This window comes from Bubalus kerabau, chromosome 6 (genome assembly GCF_029407905.1).
Source record: "Bubalus kerabau isolate K-KA32 ecotype Philippines breed swamp buffalo chromosome 6, PCC_UOA_SB_1v2, whole genome shotgun sequence".
In the NCBI taxonomy this organism is placed as follows: Eukaryota; Metazoa; Chordata; class Mammalia; order Artiodactyla; family Bovidae; genus Bubalus; species Bubalus kerabau.
Window position 1 is genome coordinate 104,566,002 of NC_073629.1, and position 21,448 is coordinate 104,587,449.

Consider the following 21,448-nt stretch of genomic DNA (forward strand, 5'->3'; position numbering starts at 1 on the left):
CAGTAAGTGGTTTCTCAGATTAATACAAATATACACACTCATGCAAAACAAACTAAAGACTGAAATTCATCATTTCCATGAACAGTGATTTAAACTGTTGTCCATTGAATTTTAGTATTTTTCTTCCTGCTTCACTTTCAACTTTAGTAACAGCTGGGTGTAGAACTTTTTCTTGCTTTGCTTATTTTGAGACCTGCTAGCCTGAACCATAGTTATGAAATTGTTGTTTCAATTGTTAGTGCTTAATTTCTGTAGCATTTACATTTTACATGGTTCTTGCCAAGTTTACGTCAGGTCTGGTAGGCTTATTAGCTGAAATGCAGTGACCACTTAGCAAAGATAAAGTGGAAGAATGCCCCAGTATGGCTGTGTGTGAAGTGAGATACACTGCCTAGATTAGGACCTGGGGAAGCCTGATGTTATACCCCGTACTTGGCACGATTTGTGCATTATCTTCCCTCTACCCTCATTCTAACACATGTATATTGAGTACTTACTCTGTGTCTGAAGTGGTACCTGGCACTGTTGATATAGAAATGAGTTTCTATGCTTTAAGGAATTTGTAGCCTAAAAAGGGTGTGCTGTATGTTCATGTGTGTGTGTGCTCTAAGTCACTTCAGTGGTATATGACTCTGTGACCCTAGGAACTGTAGCCTGCCAAGCTCCTCTGTCCATGGGATTCTTCAGGCAGCAATACTGGAGTGGGTTGTCATGCCCTCCTCCAGGGGATCTTCCCAACCCAGGGATCGAACCTGAGTCTCTTATGTCTCCTGCATTGGTAGGTAGTTCTTTACTACTGGTGCCACTTGGGAAGCCCCATAAATAGTATAGAGAGATCTTGTAGAGAGAGAGATGAATTCTTGAGTATTGTAAAAGGATCAGAGAAGGATTCCTTTAGATAACATCCAAGCTAACATTTGGAGGTGGAATATGAGTTTGTCAGTGGTAAGGTAGCTGTTATAGGCAAGGAGATCAGCATGTAGGACAGGCACAGATGCATGAATGAACATGGTGTATTTAAGGAGGTATATGCAGATAATTCATGCGGGGCACCACAATTGATAGATGAAAGCTGCACTTCCCCTCATTGTCAAATTCCAGTTTCAGTTTAGTGGCTCAGTATCTGACTCTTTGCAACCCCATGAACCGCAACACGCTGGGCCTCCCTGTCCATCACCAAATCCTGGAGTCCACCCAAACCTATGTCCATTGAGTTGGTGATGCCATCCAACCATCTCATCCTCTTTCGTACCCTTCTCCTCCCACCCTCAATCTTTGCCAGCATCAGGGTCTTTTTAAATGAGTCAGCTCTTCGCATCAGGTGGCCAACGTATTGGAGTTTCAGCTTCAACATCAATCCTTCCAATGAACACCCAGGACTGATCGATCTCCTTTAGGATGGACTGGTTGGATCTCCTTGCAGTCCAAGGGACTCTCAAGAGTCTTCTCCAACACCACAGTTCAAAAGCATCAATTCTTCAGCACTCAGCTTTCTTCACAGTCCAACTCTCACATCCATACATGACCACTGGAAAAACCATAGCCTTGACTAGATGGACTTTTGTTGGCAAAGTAATGTCTCTGCTTTTTAATATTCTGTCTAGGTTGGTCATAACTTTCCTTCCAAGGAGTAAGCAAGCATCTTTTCATTTCATGGCTGTAATCACCATCTGCAGTGATTTTGGAGCCCAGAAAAATAGTCAGCCACTGTTTCCACTGTTTACCCATCTATTTGCCATGAAGTGATGGGACCGGATGCTATGATCTTAGTTTTCTGAATGTTGAGCTTTAAGCCAACTTTTTCACTCTCCACTTTCACTTTCATCAAGAGGCTCTTTAGTTCTTCTTCACTTTCTGCCATAAGGGTGGTGTCATCTGCATATCTGAAGTTATTGATATTTCTCCCGGCAATCTTGATTCCAGCTTATGCTTCTTCCAGCCCAGCATTTCTCATGATGTACTCTGCATATAAGTTAAATAAGCAGGGTGACAATATACAGCCTTGACATACTCCTTTTCCTATTTGGAACCAGTCTGTTGTTCCATGTCCAGTTCTAACTGTTGCTTCCTGACCTGCATACAGGTTTCTCAAGAGGCAGGTCAGGTGGTCTGGTATTCCCATTTCTTGAAGAATTTTCCACAGTTCATTGTGATCCACGCAGTCAAAGGCTTTGGCATAGTCAATAAAGCAGAAATAGATGTTTTCCTGGAACTCTTCCTTTTTCGATGATCCAGCAGATGTTGGCAATGTGATCTCTGGTTCCTCTGCCTTTTCTAAAATGAGCTTGAACATCAGAAAGTTCACGGTTCACGTATTGCTGAAGCCTGGCTTGGAGAATTTTGAGCATTACTTTACTAGCATGTGAGATGAGTGCAGTTGTGGGGTAGTTTGAGCATTCTTTGGCGTTGCCTTTCTTCGGGATTGGAACGTTGTTATTGCATTGTCATTGTCAAACATTGCCTGGAAAAGCAACCTGGGAAGACTAATTAAATAATAGAGGCCAAGATTAAACTTGATTCTGGTCCTGGCTCTCAAATTCTTGGTTGAACAGGCTTTTATTTTTTTGAGCTTGGATCTCCTCATTCGTATATGTGGAAACTATATAATATTTGCTTTTCAAGATACTTCTCGAGGAGGTCACAATTTGAGGGCCTGGAATACAGTAGGTCATCAACATGTATTTTTTAAAGAGTGGTCTGAGAACTTGTATCAAAAAGTAAGAGAGAATGAATGGTTAAAATTAGAATGAACAATAAAAGATATATCTATAGACCATTGCTTCCCAGGGTACACTTACTGTATAAAATGTGATCAAGAAAGTTGTTTTATAAAATGTTTCACGTACTTGTTTAGTTTTCGTGAGGTCCCACGTTGCAGAAACTACACATCAGATTCTGGCAACTTCACTGGTGGTCCAGTGGTTGAGAATCCTCCTTCCAGTGCATGGGACGTAGGTTGGATCCCTTGCCAGGAGCTAAGATCGCACATGCCATGGGGCAGCTAAGCCTGTGCACCACAACTAGAGAGCCCTTGTGCTGCGGTGGAGCTTGTGCACTGCAATGAAAAGATACTGATGCAGCCAAATAAATAAATAAATATTTTAAAAAATTGTGTAGGCATTGCAAGTTATTACTGCAGGGAAAAGCAAGGAAGCTGGGAAGGAAAAGACCATAAAATAGCAAATTAAAAAGTAAAATTAAGGGAAAAAATTAAAAGAAACATTCTCTTTCCCTTGAATGTCATGTGCTGTTGTAATGATCATATATGTTCAAATAAGATTTAGTATATGTACATTTTAAATGTCTTTGGATGGTCATTTTCCTGTTTTTATTTGGCTGTGACATATTTCTTGGACTTGGCTTCTTCAGATTGTGATTTTTTTAATCTTTAATAATTAGTTATAAATGGACTTCTTTTCTTATGTAAATGTTTACTTTTCCCAGTTGAAAATTAGTGTTTCCTCTCACTCTACTCTCCCATTGTTGTATCTGCAGAATGTTTTCTTTTGAAGCACAGGATTGTGAAAGTCCATTTTTAATGTTACAGAATTGCTGTAATATACTGTTAATATTTGTTTCTTTACCTTTAGGGATCCTATTGGGCAATAGACACCAATCCGAAGGAAGATGCGCTGCCTACTCGGCCAAAGAAGAGAGCACGATCTGTAGAACGGGTAAAAAGCTCTTTATCACTAGTTTAGTATGATGGGGTTATTATTTTGGAAATATAGATCTTAAAAATTCATTTTTGTATAATGCTGTAATTTCCAATATTACAGTAAGTATAACTGTAATTAAGGTAATATTTTACTTGGGTGACATTTTCTGTTTTTTCAAAACACTTTGAGACTTATTTGATCCTGACAGCTCTTGAGTGAGGTGGGCAGTTTAGCAATTAGGTAAGAGGGTTTTTGTTTGTTTATTTGTTTTGTAATTAGGGCACAGTTATCTAACTGAAGGTTAAATAAATCCAGGGCTCTTCTTTTTTTTTTTTTTTTTTTTTGAGTGACTTACAGATTTTAATTATTTTTCCATCATTCTATCATAAAAATATTTCAAAACATTTCTAATGTTCTTCATTCCTTCCTGAAGATTCAGGTTTCCATCAGCCTGAAGAACTTCCTTTATTAGCACTCTTCATTTGCTACTCTTCCCTCTCTGCATCATTAAGGACTGGTTTTATGTAACAAAACCATTCGCTTTCACTGCAGATAATCAGTCTGATTATATTGAATTTTCCTGATTATCCTCAAAATGTCTTTTCCTGATTCCAACTATGTAATAATTATTTTGTACACAAATCTGTAAGGACCTCAAGCTGGGCTTAAATTGGGATTGGATGAGCCATGAGGTATGGCAGCAATGGGATTTAGTCAGGCACATTTATGGTGCCAGCAGAGGGAATTCAGGTACTCCAGTTACTAAGCTTTGCAAAATTAAAAGTGAACTCTCAGGTCAGAACCCTTTTTGGTTTTTTACAAACCAGAATTTAAAAAGCTTTATATTGATGGTATAGTTTTCTGGTAATCGAGTTTTAAGGCTGAGATGATGAGCTTTGTAGGTAATGGTTTGAGAGGGAATGACCTTCAGTTATTGCTGTCAAGCTTTTGTTTTTTAAAACATGCGACTTTTTTTTTTTTTTTTTTTGGTATCTTTTAAAAATTTTATATTCTGTTTTTTAAAGTTTATTTTTAGTTAGAGGAGAATACGGACTTTTATTGTGTGAAAATGTGGAGAACACAGTGTTTAGCAGCTACTGCCAGAATTTGAAGGAAGGGGAGAAGAGTCCACATCATTTAACCCAGAGCGTTAGTTAGCATGGATGATTTTATCTTGAGGCTGAAGAATTGTGGTCTCTACCATTTGCTCTCTCCTTCTGAATTTCCTGGAACTTGAATATTTTTGGAAATTTGAATTGGTAGTTGGGTTGACAACTGGGCATTCTGTTTGGATGTGAAGCCTGGCTTTTATTCTGTTACCTTGTTTCATAATTCTTAGAGCAGTACTTCTTTATTTCTAAGAGCACTTTTTTTTTTTTTTTTTCTGAAGACCATATTGTCAGTTTTATAATGGAAGTCTACAAAAATACAGTATTCTGATTACAGAATTACATTTTATATACTAAGTATATGTTTTTGAATGTGTATTTGAACATGTATTTTCTATATTTATTTTCTGCTGTTTATATTTTTATCTTTTAAGTTTAAAGCATTTAAAAGATCCAACAATTTGCCTTTGTAATATAGTGCCATAAAATATCCAGTACCAGAGCCTTTCAGTTAGTATAGTATATTTTTGCCTGAGCTATGTGTTGGTTGCTACAGTAGGAGAGGAGCCTAAAGAAAGAGAACAGCTGTGAGCAGAGTATGTCTAATCAGGGAGACAGATGTTGTTTAATACAGAGTACAAGCGCTCACAAATACTCTGAAAGGTAATATTTTTACAAAACATAATTTTGTGCCCTGATAAACTGATATGTCTGTACTTGTTTATTTAGAGGATTTTGGGGGAGCAGGTAATATTTTTATTAGGACACAATTTGTATTTAAGTATACTTGTATTAAAGTAGTTACTGGGTTTTATCTAAGGGAGTACCTAAGATGGTCAAATAGTATGATTGTTAAACATTTAGAACTTTTTGTCAAAAACTAAACATAACCCACAGGTTGAAACTTGAGTTTTAAAATGTAGATGGTAAATATGTTGACATCCCTGAAAGTTATTAAACTTCTGAAATGTTATTTCTTTGTCCATGTGTAAACATCAGAGTTCTATGTGAAATATTAATGTATGTCACAAATTTTTGAAGAAAGAAGAGCTTTTAAGTAAGAGAAGCAATTTTTAAAAATGCACGTAACAGTATCTTCATGTCTTAAAGGAAAAGTAAAGCCTGATTGTTATCTCCAGCCTAGTATTCTTAACACAATTGTCTGGACTGTCTTCCTGTTCCTTCCATTTACTTGAATAAACCTCTGTTCTCTTTTGTCCATTGTGGTATTACTTTTTTCTTAATCCTTGAATATGTATCAATAAATGCCTTTCATTTTCCTTTTTCTGTTTTCTTTCATCATCTTACCATGTTTTCTTTATTTATCATAAAGTAGACATGAATACCTAAAAAGAATTATTAATAAAGTTTAGCATGGTGAAGATGAATGGGCTCTATGGCTAGGATTCCTGTGTTTTCCTTCTGACCTTACTATTTACATCTTTTGTGACTTTTGGCAAATTTTTAGAATTTTTGAGCTTCAGAATCCTCAACTGTAAAGGAAAAGGATATAAGTCTTAACAGCTGCCATGGACTAAGTGTGTTCCCCTAAATTCATATGTTGAAACCCTAATCCCAGTGTGATGGTATTTGGAGGTGAGGCCTTTGGTAGGTAATTGGATCAGGACTGTGAAGCCCTCATAAATGGAATCAGTGTCGTAATAAGAATAGGCCAGAGAGCTGGCTAGCTCTTTTCTGCCATGTGAGAATACCAATGAGGATACCTGCAAAAGAGCTCTCACAAGAACCTCAGCATGCTGGTACCATGATCTTGGACTTCCAGCCTCCAGAACTGTGAGAAATAAATTTCTGTTTTGATAAGCCACCAGTTTATAATTGAGTTTATGTGGTAGATGTTTTTTAAGAATTTTATGTATATTAAATTATTAATTTTTATAGTAAATCCAAATGATGAAAGTGATAGACACAGATGTTAATTTGTCCGAGGGTACAAAGGACAGTAGTAAGTACCAAGGCCAGAATTACGAACTCAGTCTGCCTTAAGGGTCTGTGCTGTTTACAGTTGCACTATACTGCCTCTAGTATTTGCTGTGCTGAAGATCATAGCACTCAGATTTCTTTTCATCTATACATATCTTATTATGAGATAATGGGCTTTTTTTATTTTTGGATCTGAATACTAATTTTTTTCTTTAATGCTATTTAAAAGTATTTTTAAGTAAGTTGATATACAACATTATATTAATTTCAGGAATATAACATAGTGATTCGATATTTTTATAGATTATACTCCATTTAAAGTTATAAAATAATGGCTATATTGCCCTGTGCTATACAATGTATCCTTGTTGCTTATTTATTTTATACATGGTAGTTTCTCTTAATCCAATACCCTTTACCTTGCCCCTGCCTTCTTCATTCATCTCACTGGTAACACTAGTTTGTTCTCTATATCTAAGAGTCTGTTTCTCTTTTGTAATTTATTTTTGTTTGTTTTTGAGATTCAGCATTTAAGTGATGACATAGAATGTTTGTCTTTGTCTTTGACTTATTTCACTAAGCATAATACCCTCTGAGTACATCCATATTGCTGCAAATGGCAGAATTTCATTCTTTTTTATGACTAATATTCCTTCACACACACACACACATTTATGTATATATATCTCATTTCTTTATCCAGTCACCTGTTGAGGGACACGTACATTGCTTTCGTATCTTGACTGTTGTAAATAATGCTGCTATGAACGTTGGGGTGCATGTATCTTTTCAAATTAGTGTTTTCGTTTTCTTCAGGTATATACCCTGGAGTGGAATTGCTGGATCATATGGTAGTTCTTTTTTTATTTTTTGAGGAACTTTCATATTATTTTCTGTAGTGCTGTACCAATTTACAATTGGAGAAGGCAGTGGCATCCCACTCCAGGACTCTTGCCTGGAAAATCCCATCGACGGAGGCGCCTGGAAGGCTGCAGTCCATGGGGTCACTGAGGGTCGGACACAACTGAGTGACTTCACTTTCACGTTTCACTTTCATGCATTGGAGAAGGAAATGGCAACCCACTCCAGTGTTCTTGCCTGGAGAATCCCAGGGACTGGGGAGCCTGGTGGGCTGCCGTCTATGGGGTCGCACAGAGTCGGACACGACTGAAGTGACTTAGCAGCAGTAGCAGCAATTTACAATCTCACCAGCAATATACTAGGGTTCCTTTTCCTCCACATCCTTGCCAGCATTTGTTTGTAGACTTTTGATGATAGCCATATTTACAGGTATACTGTGATTTTGATTTGTGTTACTCTGATGATTGATTACTTGTTAAGCATTGTTTCATGTGCCTGTTGTTCATCTGTTTATCTTTTCTGGAAAAGTGTCAGTTCCGATCTTTTGCACATTCTTTTAAGTGGGTTGTTTGTTTTTTTTTGATGTTGAGTTGTTTGAGCTTGTTAATATATTTGGGGTATTAAGGTCACATCATTTGCAGATGTTTCTCATATTTAGTAGGTCTTCTTTTTGTTTTGTTGATAGGTCTTGTTTGTTTACTTTTGCTTTTGTTTTTGCCTTAGGAAACAGATCCAAAATAATAATGCTATGATTTATGTCAATGAATGTTCTACATATAGCCTTTTCTAGGAGATTTATGTTTTTTGGTCTTACATTTAGTCTTTAATCCATTTAGAGTTTTATTTTGTAATAGAGTTTAAGTTTGTAAATGATGTAAGAAATGTTCTAATTTCTTTTTACATGTAGCTGTCCAGTTTTCCCAGTTTTTCATGTATTGAAGAGACTCTTCTATTGTACAATATATCCTTGCCTCCTTTATCATAGATTAATTGGCCATAGGTGTATAGGTTTATTTCTGGGCTCTGTTCTATTCCATTGATCTGTGTATCTGTTTTTGTGCCAGTGCCATGCTATTCTCATGACTGTAGCTTTGTAGTATAGTTTGAAGCCAGGGAGTGTGATTACCCAGCTTTGTTTTGTTTATTTTTCCCCCTCAAGATTGCTTTGGCAAGTTAGGATCTTTTGTGGTTCTGTATAAATTTTAGGATTAGTTATACTTTTGTGAAAAATGTCATGGGTATTTTGATAAGAATTGCATTAGGGCTGTAGATTGCTTTGGGTAGTATGGTTATTTTAACAATATTAGTTCTTCCAGTCCATATACATGGGATATCTTTCCCTTTCTTTGTATATATCTTTAGTTTCCTTCATCAGCATTTCATAATTTTCACAGTATATGTATTTCACTTCCTTATTTAAGTATATTCCTAGGTGTTTTTACTGTTTTTGATGCAATTTTAAATGGCATTTTCTTGCTTTTTCCTTCTGATAGTTCATTATTGGTGTCTAGAAAAGCAACGGATGTCTAAATATTGTATCTTACAGCTTTACTGAATTCATTTCCTAGTTCTGAGAGGTTTTTTTTTTTTTGCTACAGACTTTAGGGTTTCTATATATAGTATGATGTTATCTGCAAATAGTGACAGCTTTACTTATTAGCTTCCAATTTTTTCCTGTCTGATTCCTGTGGTTAAGGCTTCCAGTACTGTGTTAAATAAGAAATGGCAAAAGTGGGAATTCTTAGCTTATTCCTGATTTTAAAGGAAAGGTTTTCAGCTTTTCACTATTGAGTATTGGCTGTTAGTTTGTCATGCATGGCCTCCTTTATGCTGATATATTCTTTCTATACTAACTCTGATCAGAGATTGTATCATAAGTGAATGTTTAGTTTTGTCACATGCTTTTTTTGTGTCTTTATATGTTGTTGAATTTGGCTTGCCAATATTTTGTTGAGTATTTTTGCATCTATATTCATCAGAGATACTGGCTTGTCATTTTCTTTTTTTGTAGTGTCTTTGTCTGGTTTTAGTTTACCAGATCTCTTCATTTTGAGAGAACCCACTACATTTAATCTATATCTATATATGCATACACACATATATATAATTCTCATAAATACTATTACAAACGACAACAAATTACTATATAATTAAAGCAACATGTTAGAGCAAGCAGTGGTAACTAAAGTGACTCAAAGTAGAAAATGCTTCTGTGGGAAGGCCTATAGAAAGAGGAGAAAGATTTAGAAATTTGATGCAGAAGTATAACTTTTTTACATAGAAAGTAGTAAAACTTTGGGGACTAACCTGGTTGGTTCAGTGTTTAAACCCCGCACGTCCACTTCAAGGGGCACAGGTTTGATCCCTGGATGGGAAACTAAGATCCTGAATTGTTACACAGAGTGGTTTTGTTGTTTGAAGTGAACTCTTACCACTTGCCTTTCTTCTCTGAGGCTGAGTCTGAATGAGGGAGGCTTTAGTTAGAGGTATATATGAGCAGAGGAAGGAATGCAGTCTACATACTCTCAGAACTCTTAGAACTGGAAAACATTTCAATGGACAAACATACACTGAGTATACATTGTGTGGGAGGTACTACATGTTGCCTCCATGAGATACATTGAAATAAAATTTCTTGAGAAATGCTACTCATTTTTGTAGACTAGAAAGTGTTTCATAAGGGATTATTTTGATCAATCGGTAGGATTTACTTTTTTGTTTTTTAACAGTATTGTTAGAGATAGTTTATGTACAGCTAATTGAATGTTTAAAATTTACAGTTTGAGGATTTTTGTCATGTGAAGTTAGTTCTAGTTGACAGTATGAACATTTCTGTCACACCCAAAGTTTCCTCATTTCCTTTTGTAACTTGTGCTTCCCGCCACTCTTATCCCAGACAACCTGATCTGGGGAGAATTAACATCTTAACAATATGATTTCAAGCCATGAAAGGGTGATATCTTTCTATTCATTACATTGTTAATTTTTCTCAGGAATGTTTAGTTTTCAGTGTAGAGGACTTGGATGTTTCCAGTTCAGTTTAATCATGAATGTTTTGGATTTGGATGCTCTATGTTTAAAGTTCAGTTTTTTGCTGCTAGTGATAAAGATGTAATTAATTTTTGTATATTAAACTTGTATCCTGCAATCTTGTTAATTCTAGTATTTTTTAAAGAAGCCTTGGGATTTCTATAATTATGTTATATGCAAATAGTTTTCCTGTGTCTTTCCTTCCTCCTCCTCTGTCTCTTCCTAGAACCTTACTGCAGTGATGAGAATCTCTCATTTCAAGTCTTTACTTGAAATAAGAAAGTGGGCATCCAGCCTTATTTCCATTCTTAGGAGGAAAGTATCCAGTCTTTCACCCCTAAATATGACATGATCTGTAGGGCTTTTGCAGATGCTGTTTATCAGATTGAGGAAGTTCTCTAGTAAGCCTAGTTTATTGAGTTTTATCATGAATGGGTGTAAATTTTTTTAACTGCTCTTTTTGTTCTTATTGAAGTGATTATATGACTTTTCTTTTATTCTGTTTGAGTGTTGAATTACATTGATTGCATTTGAAATGTTGAACTTGTATTCCTTGGATGAACCCTTACTGAGTCATGATATATCATCCCATTAACATATAGTTGGATTCCTTTTGCTAATATCTGAAGGATTTTCGCATCTGTGTTCATGAGGGATGTGGATACAACAAAAATCAGGTAGTCAGAACATTAAAAGATTATGTTCAAGAAAACTAGACCTCTCAAGTTAATGAATTTAGCACTTTTCTATGTATGGGAAGATGCAAGAGTCTGGGCTCATTGAAATCATTCCTTTGATAGATTATGCACCTTACTATCTAGGCACCTTACTATCTAGGGTCAGTCGGAGAAGGCAATGGCACCCCACTCCAGTACTCTTGCCTGGAGAGTCCCATGGATGGAGGAGCCTGGTAGGCTGCAGTCCATGGGGTTGTTGAGAGTTGGACATGACTGAAGCGACTTAGCAGCAGCATCTAGGGTCGGTATCCTGTTTTTCTCCATCCTGAATCCCCTCAGGGTGCACAGTTGAGGGTGCCTGCAGTGGCTGATGGCTTGATGGCCTTACCATCTTTTGTTTACTGATTTGACAGGTGACATTTTTCATCTGTAGTAATATTGGCTAGGTTTTGATATTAGGGTTATGCTAGCCTCATAAAACTGATAGGGGTATATTCCTTCTATTTTCTGAAAAATTTCTTGACTGGTAGATTGATATATCTTCCTTGAATATTTGAGAAAATTCATCAGTGAAATCATCTTGACCTGAAGCTGAAGATTTTTTTATGTGTGTGGAGGCTCAGCTTGTAAAAAATCCTCCTGCAATACGGGAGACCTGGGTTCGATCCCTGGGTTGGGAAGATATCCTGGAGAAGGGAAAGGCTACCCACTTCAGTATTCTGGCCTGGAGAATTCCATTTACTGTTGTAGTCCATGGGGTGGCAACAAGTTGGACACAACTGAGCAAATTTCCCTTTCAGTTTCACTTTTAATAGTTAACTTTGTTATGGGACTGTTCACATTTTCTCTTTTTATTCCAGTTTTGGTAAATTATGTTCTTAAGGAATTTTGTCCCTTGTATCTAAGTGGTTATATTTGTTAGTATAGAGTGGATCATAATATTCTCTTACTTTAATATATATAGAGTCTATAGTAATAACTCTTTTTATTCTTGATATTGATTATTTGTTTTCTCTTTTTTCTTCATTGGTATAGCTAAAGGTTTGTCAGTTTTGTTAGTCTTTTAAGAATTGGGTTTTGTCTTTAAAAGATTTTTTTTCTGTTTTCTGTTTTTATTTCTATTTTTATCTTTATCATTTACTTCTTTTTTATTTCTTTCTCAGTTCAGTTCAGTTCAATCGCTCAGTCTTGTCCGACTCTTTGTGACCCCATGGACTGCAGTACACCAAGCTTCCCTGTCCATCACCAATTCCTGGAGCTTACTCAAATTCAGGTCCATCAAATCGGTGATGCCATCTAAACATCTCATTCTCTGTCGTCCCCTTCTTCTCCCACCTTCAAGCTCTCCCAGCATCAGGATCTTTTCAAATGAGTCAGCTCTTCGCATCAGGTGGCCAAAGTATTGGAGCTTCAGCTTTAGCATCAGTCCTTCCAGTGAAAATTCAGAACTGATTTCCTTTAGGATGGACTGGTTGGATCTCCTTGCTGTCCAAGGGACTCTCAAGAGTCTTCTCCAACACCACAGTTCAAAAGATCAGTTCTTTGGCACTCAGCTTCCTTTATAGTCCAACTGTCCCATCCATGTATGACTACTGGAAAAACCATAGCTTTGACTAGATGGACCTTTGTTGACAAAGTAATGTCTTGACTTTTTAATATGCTATCTAGGTTGGTCATAGCTTTTCTTCCAAGGAGTAAGCATCTTTTAATTTCATGGCTGCAGTCACCATCTGCAGTGATTTTGGAGCCAAAAAAAATAAGTCTGTCACTGTTTCTACTGTTTCTCCATCTATTTGCCATGAAGTGATGGGACCAGATGCCATGATCTTAGTTTTCTGAATGTTGAGTTTTTAGCCAGCTTTTTCACTCTTCTCTTTCACGTTCATCTAGAGGCTTTTTAGTTCCTGTTGACTTTCTGTCATAAGGGTGGTGTCATCTGCATATCTGAGGTTATTGATATTTCTCTCGCAATCTTGATTCCAGCTTGTTCTTCATCCAGCCTGGCATTTCTCATACAGTACCCTGCATATAAGTTAAATAAGCAGAGTGACAATATGCAGCCTTGATGTACTCCTTTCCCAATTTGGAACCAGTCTGTTCCATGTACAGTTCTGTTACTTCTTGACCCGCATATAGGAGGTAGGTCAGGTAGTCTGGTATTCCCATCTCTTTCAGAATTTTTCACAGTTTGTTGTGATCCACACAGTCAAAGCCTTCAGCATACATAGAAATAGATGTTTTTCTGGAACTTGCTTTTTCGATGCTCCATCGATGTTGGCAATTTGATCTCTGGTTCCTCTGCCTTTTCTGAATCCAGCCGGAACATCTGGAAGTTCATGGTTCACGTACGTTGAAGCCTGGCTGGAGAATTTTGAGCATTACTTCAGTAGCGTGTGAGATGAGTGCAATCGTGTGGTAGTTTGAACATTCTTTGGCATTGCCTTTGGGATTGAAATGAAAACTGACCTTTTCCAGTCCTGTGGCCACTGCTGAGTTTTCCATATGTGCTGGCATATTGAGTGCAGCACTTTCAAAGCATCATCTTTTAGGATTTGAAATAGCTCAACTGGAATTCCATCACCTCCATTAGCTTTGTTCATAGCTTTGCTTTCTAATGCCCACTTGACTTCACATTCCAGGATGTCTGGCTCTAGGTGAGTGATCACACCACTGTGGTTATCTGGGTCCTGAAGATCTTTTCTGTTCTTCTGTGTATTCTTGCCATCTCTTCTTAATATCTTCTGCTTCTGTTAGGTCCATACTGTTTCTGTCCTTTATTGAGCCCATCTTTGCGTGAAATTTTCCCTTGGTATCTCTAATTTTCTTGAAGAGATCTCTAGTCTTTCCCATTGTATTGTTTTCCTCTATTTCTTTCCATTGATCGCTGAGGAAGGCTTTCTTATCTCTCTTTTCTATTCTTTGGAACTCTGCATTCAAATGGGTATATCTTTCCTTTTCTCCTTTGCCTTTAGCTTTTTTTCTTTTCTCAGCTGTTTGTAAGGCCTCCTCAGACAATCATTTTACCTTTTTGCATTTCTTTTTCTTGGGGATGGTCTTGATCCGTGTCTCCTGTACAATATCACGAACTTCCATGCATAGTTCTTCAGGCAATCTTGTCTGTCAGATCTAATCCCTTCAATCTGTTTGTCACTTCCACTATATAATTGTAAGGAATTTGATTTAGGTCATAACCTGAATGCTTTTTGGTTTTTCCTACTATCTTCAATTTAAGTCTGAATTTGGCAATAAGGAGTACATGATCTGAGCCACAGTCAGGTCCCAGTCTTGTTTTTGCTGACTGTATAGACCTTCTCCATCTTTGACTGCAAAGAGTATAATGAGTCTGATTTCAGTATTGACCATCTGGTGATGCATGTGTAGTGTCTTCTCTTGTGTTGTTGAAAGAGAGTGTTTGCTATGACCCGTCCATTCTCTTGGCAAAACTCTGTTAGCCTTTGCTCTGCTTCAGTTTGTACTCCAAGGCTAAATTTGCCTGTTACTCCAGGTATTTCTTGACTTCCTGCTTTTGCATTCCAGTCCCCTATGATGAAAAGGACATCTCTTTTTGGTGTTAGTTATAGAGGGTCTTGTAGGTCTTCGTAGAACCATTTAACTTAGCTTCTTCGGCCTTAGTGGTTGGGGCATTGACTTGTATTACTGTGATATTGAATGCTTTGCCTTGGAAACGAACAGAGATCATTCTGTCTTTTTTGAGCTTGTTTTTGAGGGTATTAACTTCAGCTTGCTGATTATACAGGATCACTACCACCACATCTGTGTCCCAGGGTTGCAGCGAGAGGGAAATAGAATGGGGGAATAAGCAAATTCTTTTCAAAGACATGACCCAAAAGTTGCACACATCACTCCTGCTCAAATCTCATTTGTCACACCTTAGTCCCATCGGTGCAATTAGTTGCAAATGAGGCTGGAAAAGGTGGTCTTTAGCTGGGCACTGATGGATTAATGACTACAGAGATCCATTACTAAAAGGTAGAAGAGGGAGGGATTGGCATTAGTGGACTATTAGCGTTATCAGCTACAGAAGTTTATCTCTCATATTTGTAAACTCATTCCATAGCCCATGGTGATTATCAGGTCAGTGGATGTGTGCTATGTCACTTCATTTGTGTCTGACTCTTTGCAACCCTATGAATGATAGCCCATCAGGCTCTTCCGTCCATGGGATTCTCCAGGCAAGAATACTGGATTGGGTTGCCATTTCCTTCTCCATATCAGGTTGCTGCTGCTGCTGCTGCTAAGTTGCTTCAGTTGTGTCCAATCTGTGCAACCCCATAGACGTCAGCCCACCAGGCTCCCCGTCTCTGGGATTCTCCAGGCAAGAACACTGGAGTGGGTTGCCATTTCCTTCTCCAACGCATCAAAGTGAAAAGTGAAAGCGAAGTCGCTCAGTCGTGTCCGACTCTTAGTGACCCCATGGACTGCAGCCCACCAGGCTCCTCTGTCCATGGGATTTTCCAGGCAAGAGTACTGGAGTGGGGTGCCATATCAGGTTAGTAGTAGCCTATTAAAATATAGTAGAAGATAATTCAGCAAGGAATTTATTTTCAGAAACAAAGTACAAAACTGGATGTTGGAGAATTTTGTGAAATAACTTCAAATTGTGTTAAAGTTGGTGGTTTTATGAGCTAATAATTATTTATTTTGTTCTTGTATTTTAGGCCTCAACTCCATATAGCATAGATTCAGATTCTTTGGGAATGGAGTGTATTATTTCGGGAAGTGCCTCTCCAACTCTGGCAATCAACACTGTGACTAACAAAGTAATTCTTTTTTTTGAACATTTTTGAAATGTCATTGAGTAATACATTTTATTCACTTTTATAATAACAACAGGTTTCTTTATGGTTGAGGTTCAAGAAGATATCAGTTTGACCAAACCATACATGGCAGTTTGAAAGCCGAATCCTCAATGCTTTTTAGCTTTACATAAGTTAGAAGTAAATAAATAATTCTCTGGAAAATTGAAAAATACTTATTGGGAAGCTCTATATTAAATCTAAATTCTTGACATTTCTGGTCCCAAAAACTTTTTTTGAGTACAGCATTTTATTGAATCAGTTTGTTTCAAAATCATTGGTTACCCCTCTAAATATGTGATTTAAAAAAAGATTGACAAAGTCCCAGGGCATCAGCTGAATCCAGTAAGGTAAATAATTCAGGCAAACTTCTAGAGTTGATTTGAATGTTGGTCAACATCTTTCATGATACTCAAGTCTAGGTACATACCCAGAAATAATATGAGGTAGTCTACTGCAGTTTTTTCTTTTTTAGACAAGGGTCAAAACTTTGTGCCAGCTCATTATTAAGTATACCTGCTGCTGCTGCTAGGTCGCTTCAGTCGTGTCCAACTCTGTGCGACCCCACAGACAGCAGCCCACCAGGCTCCCCGTCCCTGGGATTCTCCAGGCAAGAACACTGGAGTGGGTTGCCATGTCCTTCTCCAATGCATGAAAGTGAAAAGTGAAAGTGAAGTCGCTCAGTCGTGTCCGACTCTTAGCGATCTCATTGACTGCAGCCTACCAGGTTCCTCCGTCCATGGGATTTTCCAGGCAAGAGTACTGCAGTGGGGTGCCATTGACTTCTCCAAGTATACCTAGTGGGATACAAATATCTCTTTGTATCAAGAGATATTTGAAATGAAGGTAATTTCTTAACTTCATATCTCAAAACCCTATAAAGGCTGTGGGAGGTTCATAAAGTAACTCAGTTCTGTGCATTTGTTTCCTCCTTACTGGACCATGATGGGCACCTTGAGGATGTATATTTCCCACACTTGTACTCATATAATCTGTCAGTCTTCCTTTTACCCTCTCCTCTTGTTTCCCTTGTTTTCACTTGCTCTGTTTTTTTATCTCTCATGCTTGTACTCTCTTGTGCACTTACATAAACACAAACACATACACATACTCAATTGCTATATGTAGTATCTTTCTGTTTGTTAAAGTTAATGGATTAACAGAAGACAGGTTATATCAGAGTCAGATTTCTGATTTAGATAGGGAACTGGCAGCTGAGATAAAGAGTAATCATTTTTGTCAGATAACAATATACAGGCTGATGGCACCAGAATCACTTAGGAGAGGGGTGAGTATGTTAGTGTGTATGTTTGTTTGGTGATGGTCGTAATTCCTAGATTCCATTGCAGGCCTACCAAATCAATTACTTTATCTTTATGGAGAGGACCCAGAAACCTGTACTTTAAAAAATCATCCCTGAGGGTAGCCAGCTAGACTTGAGTATTTCTGGTGAAACCTATGGGCTGGAATCAGAAGTATCCAGTACTGTTCTTTGCAGTAGTCCAAGTAGGAGATAACTGAGTTCTAAACATGGAAGTTGTGGCTGTTAGGAAACAATTAGAAAATAGTAATGCTGAGACTTCATGACTATAAGGAGCTGGAGTTTTTGGACTTCTACTTTCAGATATGATAGAATAGCTAGTATCAGATTAACCCTTCTCCCTATCTATATAAAATTACCACTCCATCCCCCACCCCCTGCCTACCAGTTAAAAAGAGGGGAGAGGCATTGGAGAAAAAGACAGTGAAAATCAGAAGTGAAAATCTCAGTAAAAGTGGTAGCACACTGAGATAAGCTATATACATTTTCCTTTGGGATGTTTCCCACTTCTCAGTGCATGGCATAGAGGCTGAACAGAAAACTGCAAACCTTGAGCAGTCATTGAGCTAGGGAGGTAAAAGCTGAAGTTTGAGGTTGCCAAAGAGCCAGGGCTTAAGGACCATTATCCTGAGGAATCTCAAAAATGACCTCAACTTTTAGCAAGCAGTATCCACTTAAGGCTTTTGCTGACCTCTACCTGTGTGTGCTTGGACTCGGACACAGACAAATCAGGTAGAGCTGGCACTAGCCAGGATTCAGCAGTCTCACAGAGAAGGGGGAACAAAAATTGTAGTTCTTCCAGAAGGGAGCTATGGTAATCACCCCAGTATTTCAGATCGATAATTCAGAAAGATTATATTCTATGAGTAAGAGCAAACCAAAAATAACACCAGTTTCAAACTGTTATTAGCGTGGTATGCTAATCTACTTGCCAAAAGGAAACTAAATTCTTTCTGGAAGATAACATATCCTCAGCTTTTTCAAGTTTTCATAAGTAAGGTCTCATTTTCAGGAAAGAATTGTCAGATATTCCAGGAAACAAGACCAAATAATTAAATGCCAAGACAGGGGAAAGACAAAGGATATCACAGGATCCACAAGTGATCTAGATACTGATTTTTAAATAACTGTGACTAATATGTTGAATAAAATAGGCAAATTATAGAAAATTTAATTGGAATCTGTGTGGAAGAATCAAGAGAACTAAAAAGTATAACAACTGAAATTAAGAATTCAATGGATGGGTTTAAGAGAAGATTAGACCCACCAGAGGAGAGAATCAGTGAACTGGAAGATAGGTCAGTAGAAAATGTGCAGATTGACGCATGATTGACAATTCAGAAAATTTAGGAGATAAATGGGATATCGGGAAAAGCTCTACCGAACTTGCCATTAGGGTTCAAGAGGAGGAGAAAAGGGAATAGAGAAGAAGCAGTGTTTTAATTTTTTAAGACTGATAAAAGATAACACAGTACAGATTCAAGAAGTCCTGAGAAGCTCAGGAAAGACCAATTAAAAGAACTCACTATTAGGCAAATAAAAATCAAACTACAGAAAAATAAGAATTAAAAAAAAAACCTTAAAATCAGGAAAATAATAGGCAACTTTAAAGAAACACACTGAATTCTGAATAGAAATGATAAAAGACACCACCAGAATGAACTTTTTGTAGTGCTGAAAGGAAATACCTGCTAACCCAGAATTCTCAAATTAGAATTTCTACGAAAAAGGGTTAAAAAATAGTCTTTTACAGAAACAAAATGTGAGGGAATGTTACTAGTTCACCCATATTAAAAAAGTTAAAGAAGGTTAATTTTTCACATAGAAGGAAAATTGCCCTGTGCAGAGAAAAATGAAGAAAACCAAAAGAATATGTATGTCAGTAAATATAAATATGTATTGAGTGATTAAAACAATAGCAGTGCTGTTGTATAACACAATGATTTGGAGTCTAAAATACTGGCAGAAGTTAAAAAGTGCATGACAGTACTAGGGTAAGACAGGAAATGCATGTACTTAATGTCTTCACATTGTGTGGCAAGTAGTAAAAGTACTAACTCAAAGACGTGTAGCAAAATAGAGGGTACTGATTCTTAATACTTCAGTATATATCAGAATAACTAGGAAGGCTTGTTAAAAACTCAGATTCCTAGGCCCTACTCTGAGAATTTCTGATTCTCTTAGTCTGGATTGAGATCTGAAAAACTGCATTTCTTTCAAGTTCTGAGATATTGGTCTTGTATTGGTTCAGGTTGCTTACCTTATAAACCACTGGTCTAGCTTACTACAAGAATAGTAAAAGAATATTACCAAGTAAGGAAAAATAATAAATCCTTGATTAATCCAAAGTAGCCAAGAAAGGAGAAAAAAATGAACAGAGAAGAAATGGGAACACAGGAAAATAAATAGTATTCAAATCTAATTGCATTAGGAAATACGTTAAATGTAAATGCACTGAATATTCAATTTAAAAGCCAAAGGATCTTTTCTGACCACAATAGCATGAAACTAGAAATCAACTGTAGGAAGAGAAATGAGAAAAGAAAGAAAAAAAGATTATATGGCGGCTAAACAACCAGTGCATCCACAATGAAATCAAAGAAATTTAAAATACCTTGAGACAAATGACAAACAACCGTACAAAATCTATGGGATGCAGCAAAGCAGTTCTTAGAGGGAAGTTCATAGTGATACAGGCGTTCCTCAGAAAAATAAGAAAAGTGTCAAACAACCTACCACCCAAAAGAATTAGGAAAAGAATAAACAAAACCTAAAGTCAGCAGAAGGAAAGAAATAGTAAATAGAAATTAAAAAAAAAAAGTAGGAAAAAATAAATAAAACCAAGAACTGGTTCTGTGAAAGGGTAAACAATATTAATAAACTTCTGGCCAGGCTCACCAAGCAGAAGAGAGGACCCAAACAAAGTAAGAAATGAAAGAGAAGTAATAACTGATACTGCAAAAACACAAAAAACCATAAGAGAATACTTTGAACTATACTAAGAAATGGACAAGTTTCTAGAAAAGTACACCCTACCAAAACTGAATCAAGAAGAAATACATAATACACCAGAAGTGAAATAGAATCTGTAAAAAAAAAAAAAAAGAAACTCACTGCAGACAACAGTCTAGGACCAGATGGCTTCACTGAAGAAAGCTACCAACCATACCAGGAATTTATACCAGTCCTTCTCAGACTCTTCCAAAAGATTGAAAAGGGGGAACTCTTCTAAAGTCATTCTATGAAGCTCTTATCACTGTGATACCAAAACCAGACATAGACAATAACAAAAAATTACAGGACAATATCTTTGATTCATATAGATGCAAAAATTCTCAATAAAATATTAGCAAGCCAAATCGAAGAATACATAAAAATTCTTAGGTGGCTCAGAATCTGCTTGCCAATGCAGGAGCCACAGGAGACATGCATTTTTATCTGGATTGGGAAGATCCCCTAGAGAAGGAAATAGCAACCCACTCCAGTATTCTTGCCAGGATAATCCCATGGAAGGAAGTCAGGCGAGCTACAGTCCCTGATTGTGAAAGAGTTGGACATTACTAAGCTGAGGATGATACTATGGTCAAGTCGGATTCATCTCAGGGTCACAAGAATGGATCAGTATATGCAGTATATTTTTAAAATCGCTATACTATTCAAAGCAGTCTACACACTTAATGTGATCCCTATAAAATTACCCATGATGTTTTCCACAGAACTAGAATAATCCTAAAATTTATGTGGAACCATAAAAGAAACAGAATTGCCAAAGTAAACCTGAGGAAAAAGAACAAAGCTAGAAGCATAACCTTCCCAGACTTCAGATAATACTGCAAAGCTGTTGTAATCAAAACAGCATGATATTGACAGAAAAACGTACATATGGATCAATGGAACAGAATACAGAGCCCAGAAATAAATCCACCCACCATAGTCAATTAATCACAAAGGTCCATCTAGTCAAGGCTATGGTTTTTTTCAGTGGTCATGTATGGATGTGAGAATTGGACTGTGAAGAAAGCTGAGTGCCGAA

At 37.1% G+C, this 21,448-nt stretch overlaps 1 protein-coding gene across 5 annotated transcripts in view; it reads left to right on the top strand.

Annotated features, from left to right (window-relative positions):
- FOXJ3 (forkhead box J3) overlaps positions 1–21,448 on the top strand; it is a 136,195-nt gene that overhangs the window by 82,901 nt on the left and 31,846 nt on the right. For 4 of the 5 annotated variants that reach the window (XM_055586198.1, XM_055586197.1, XM_055586200.1 and 1 more), the window contains exons 5-6: positions 3,591–3,674; positions 15,957–16,058. In XM_055586198.1, the coding sequence (XP_055442173.1) occupies positions 3,591–3,674; positions 15,957–16,058 (186 nt within the window). The remainder of the gene's footprint in view (positions 1–3,590; positions 3,675–15,956; positions 16,059–21,448) is intronic. The other variant, XM_055586201.1, reaches the window with a different exon arrangement.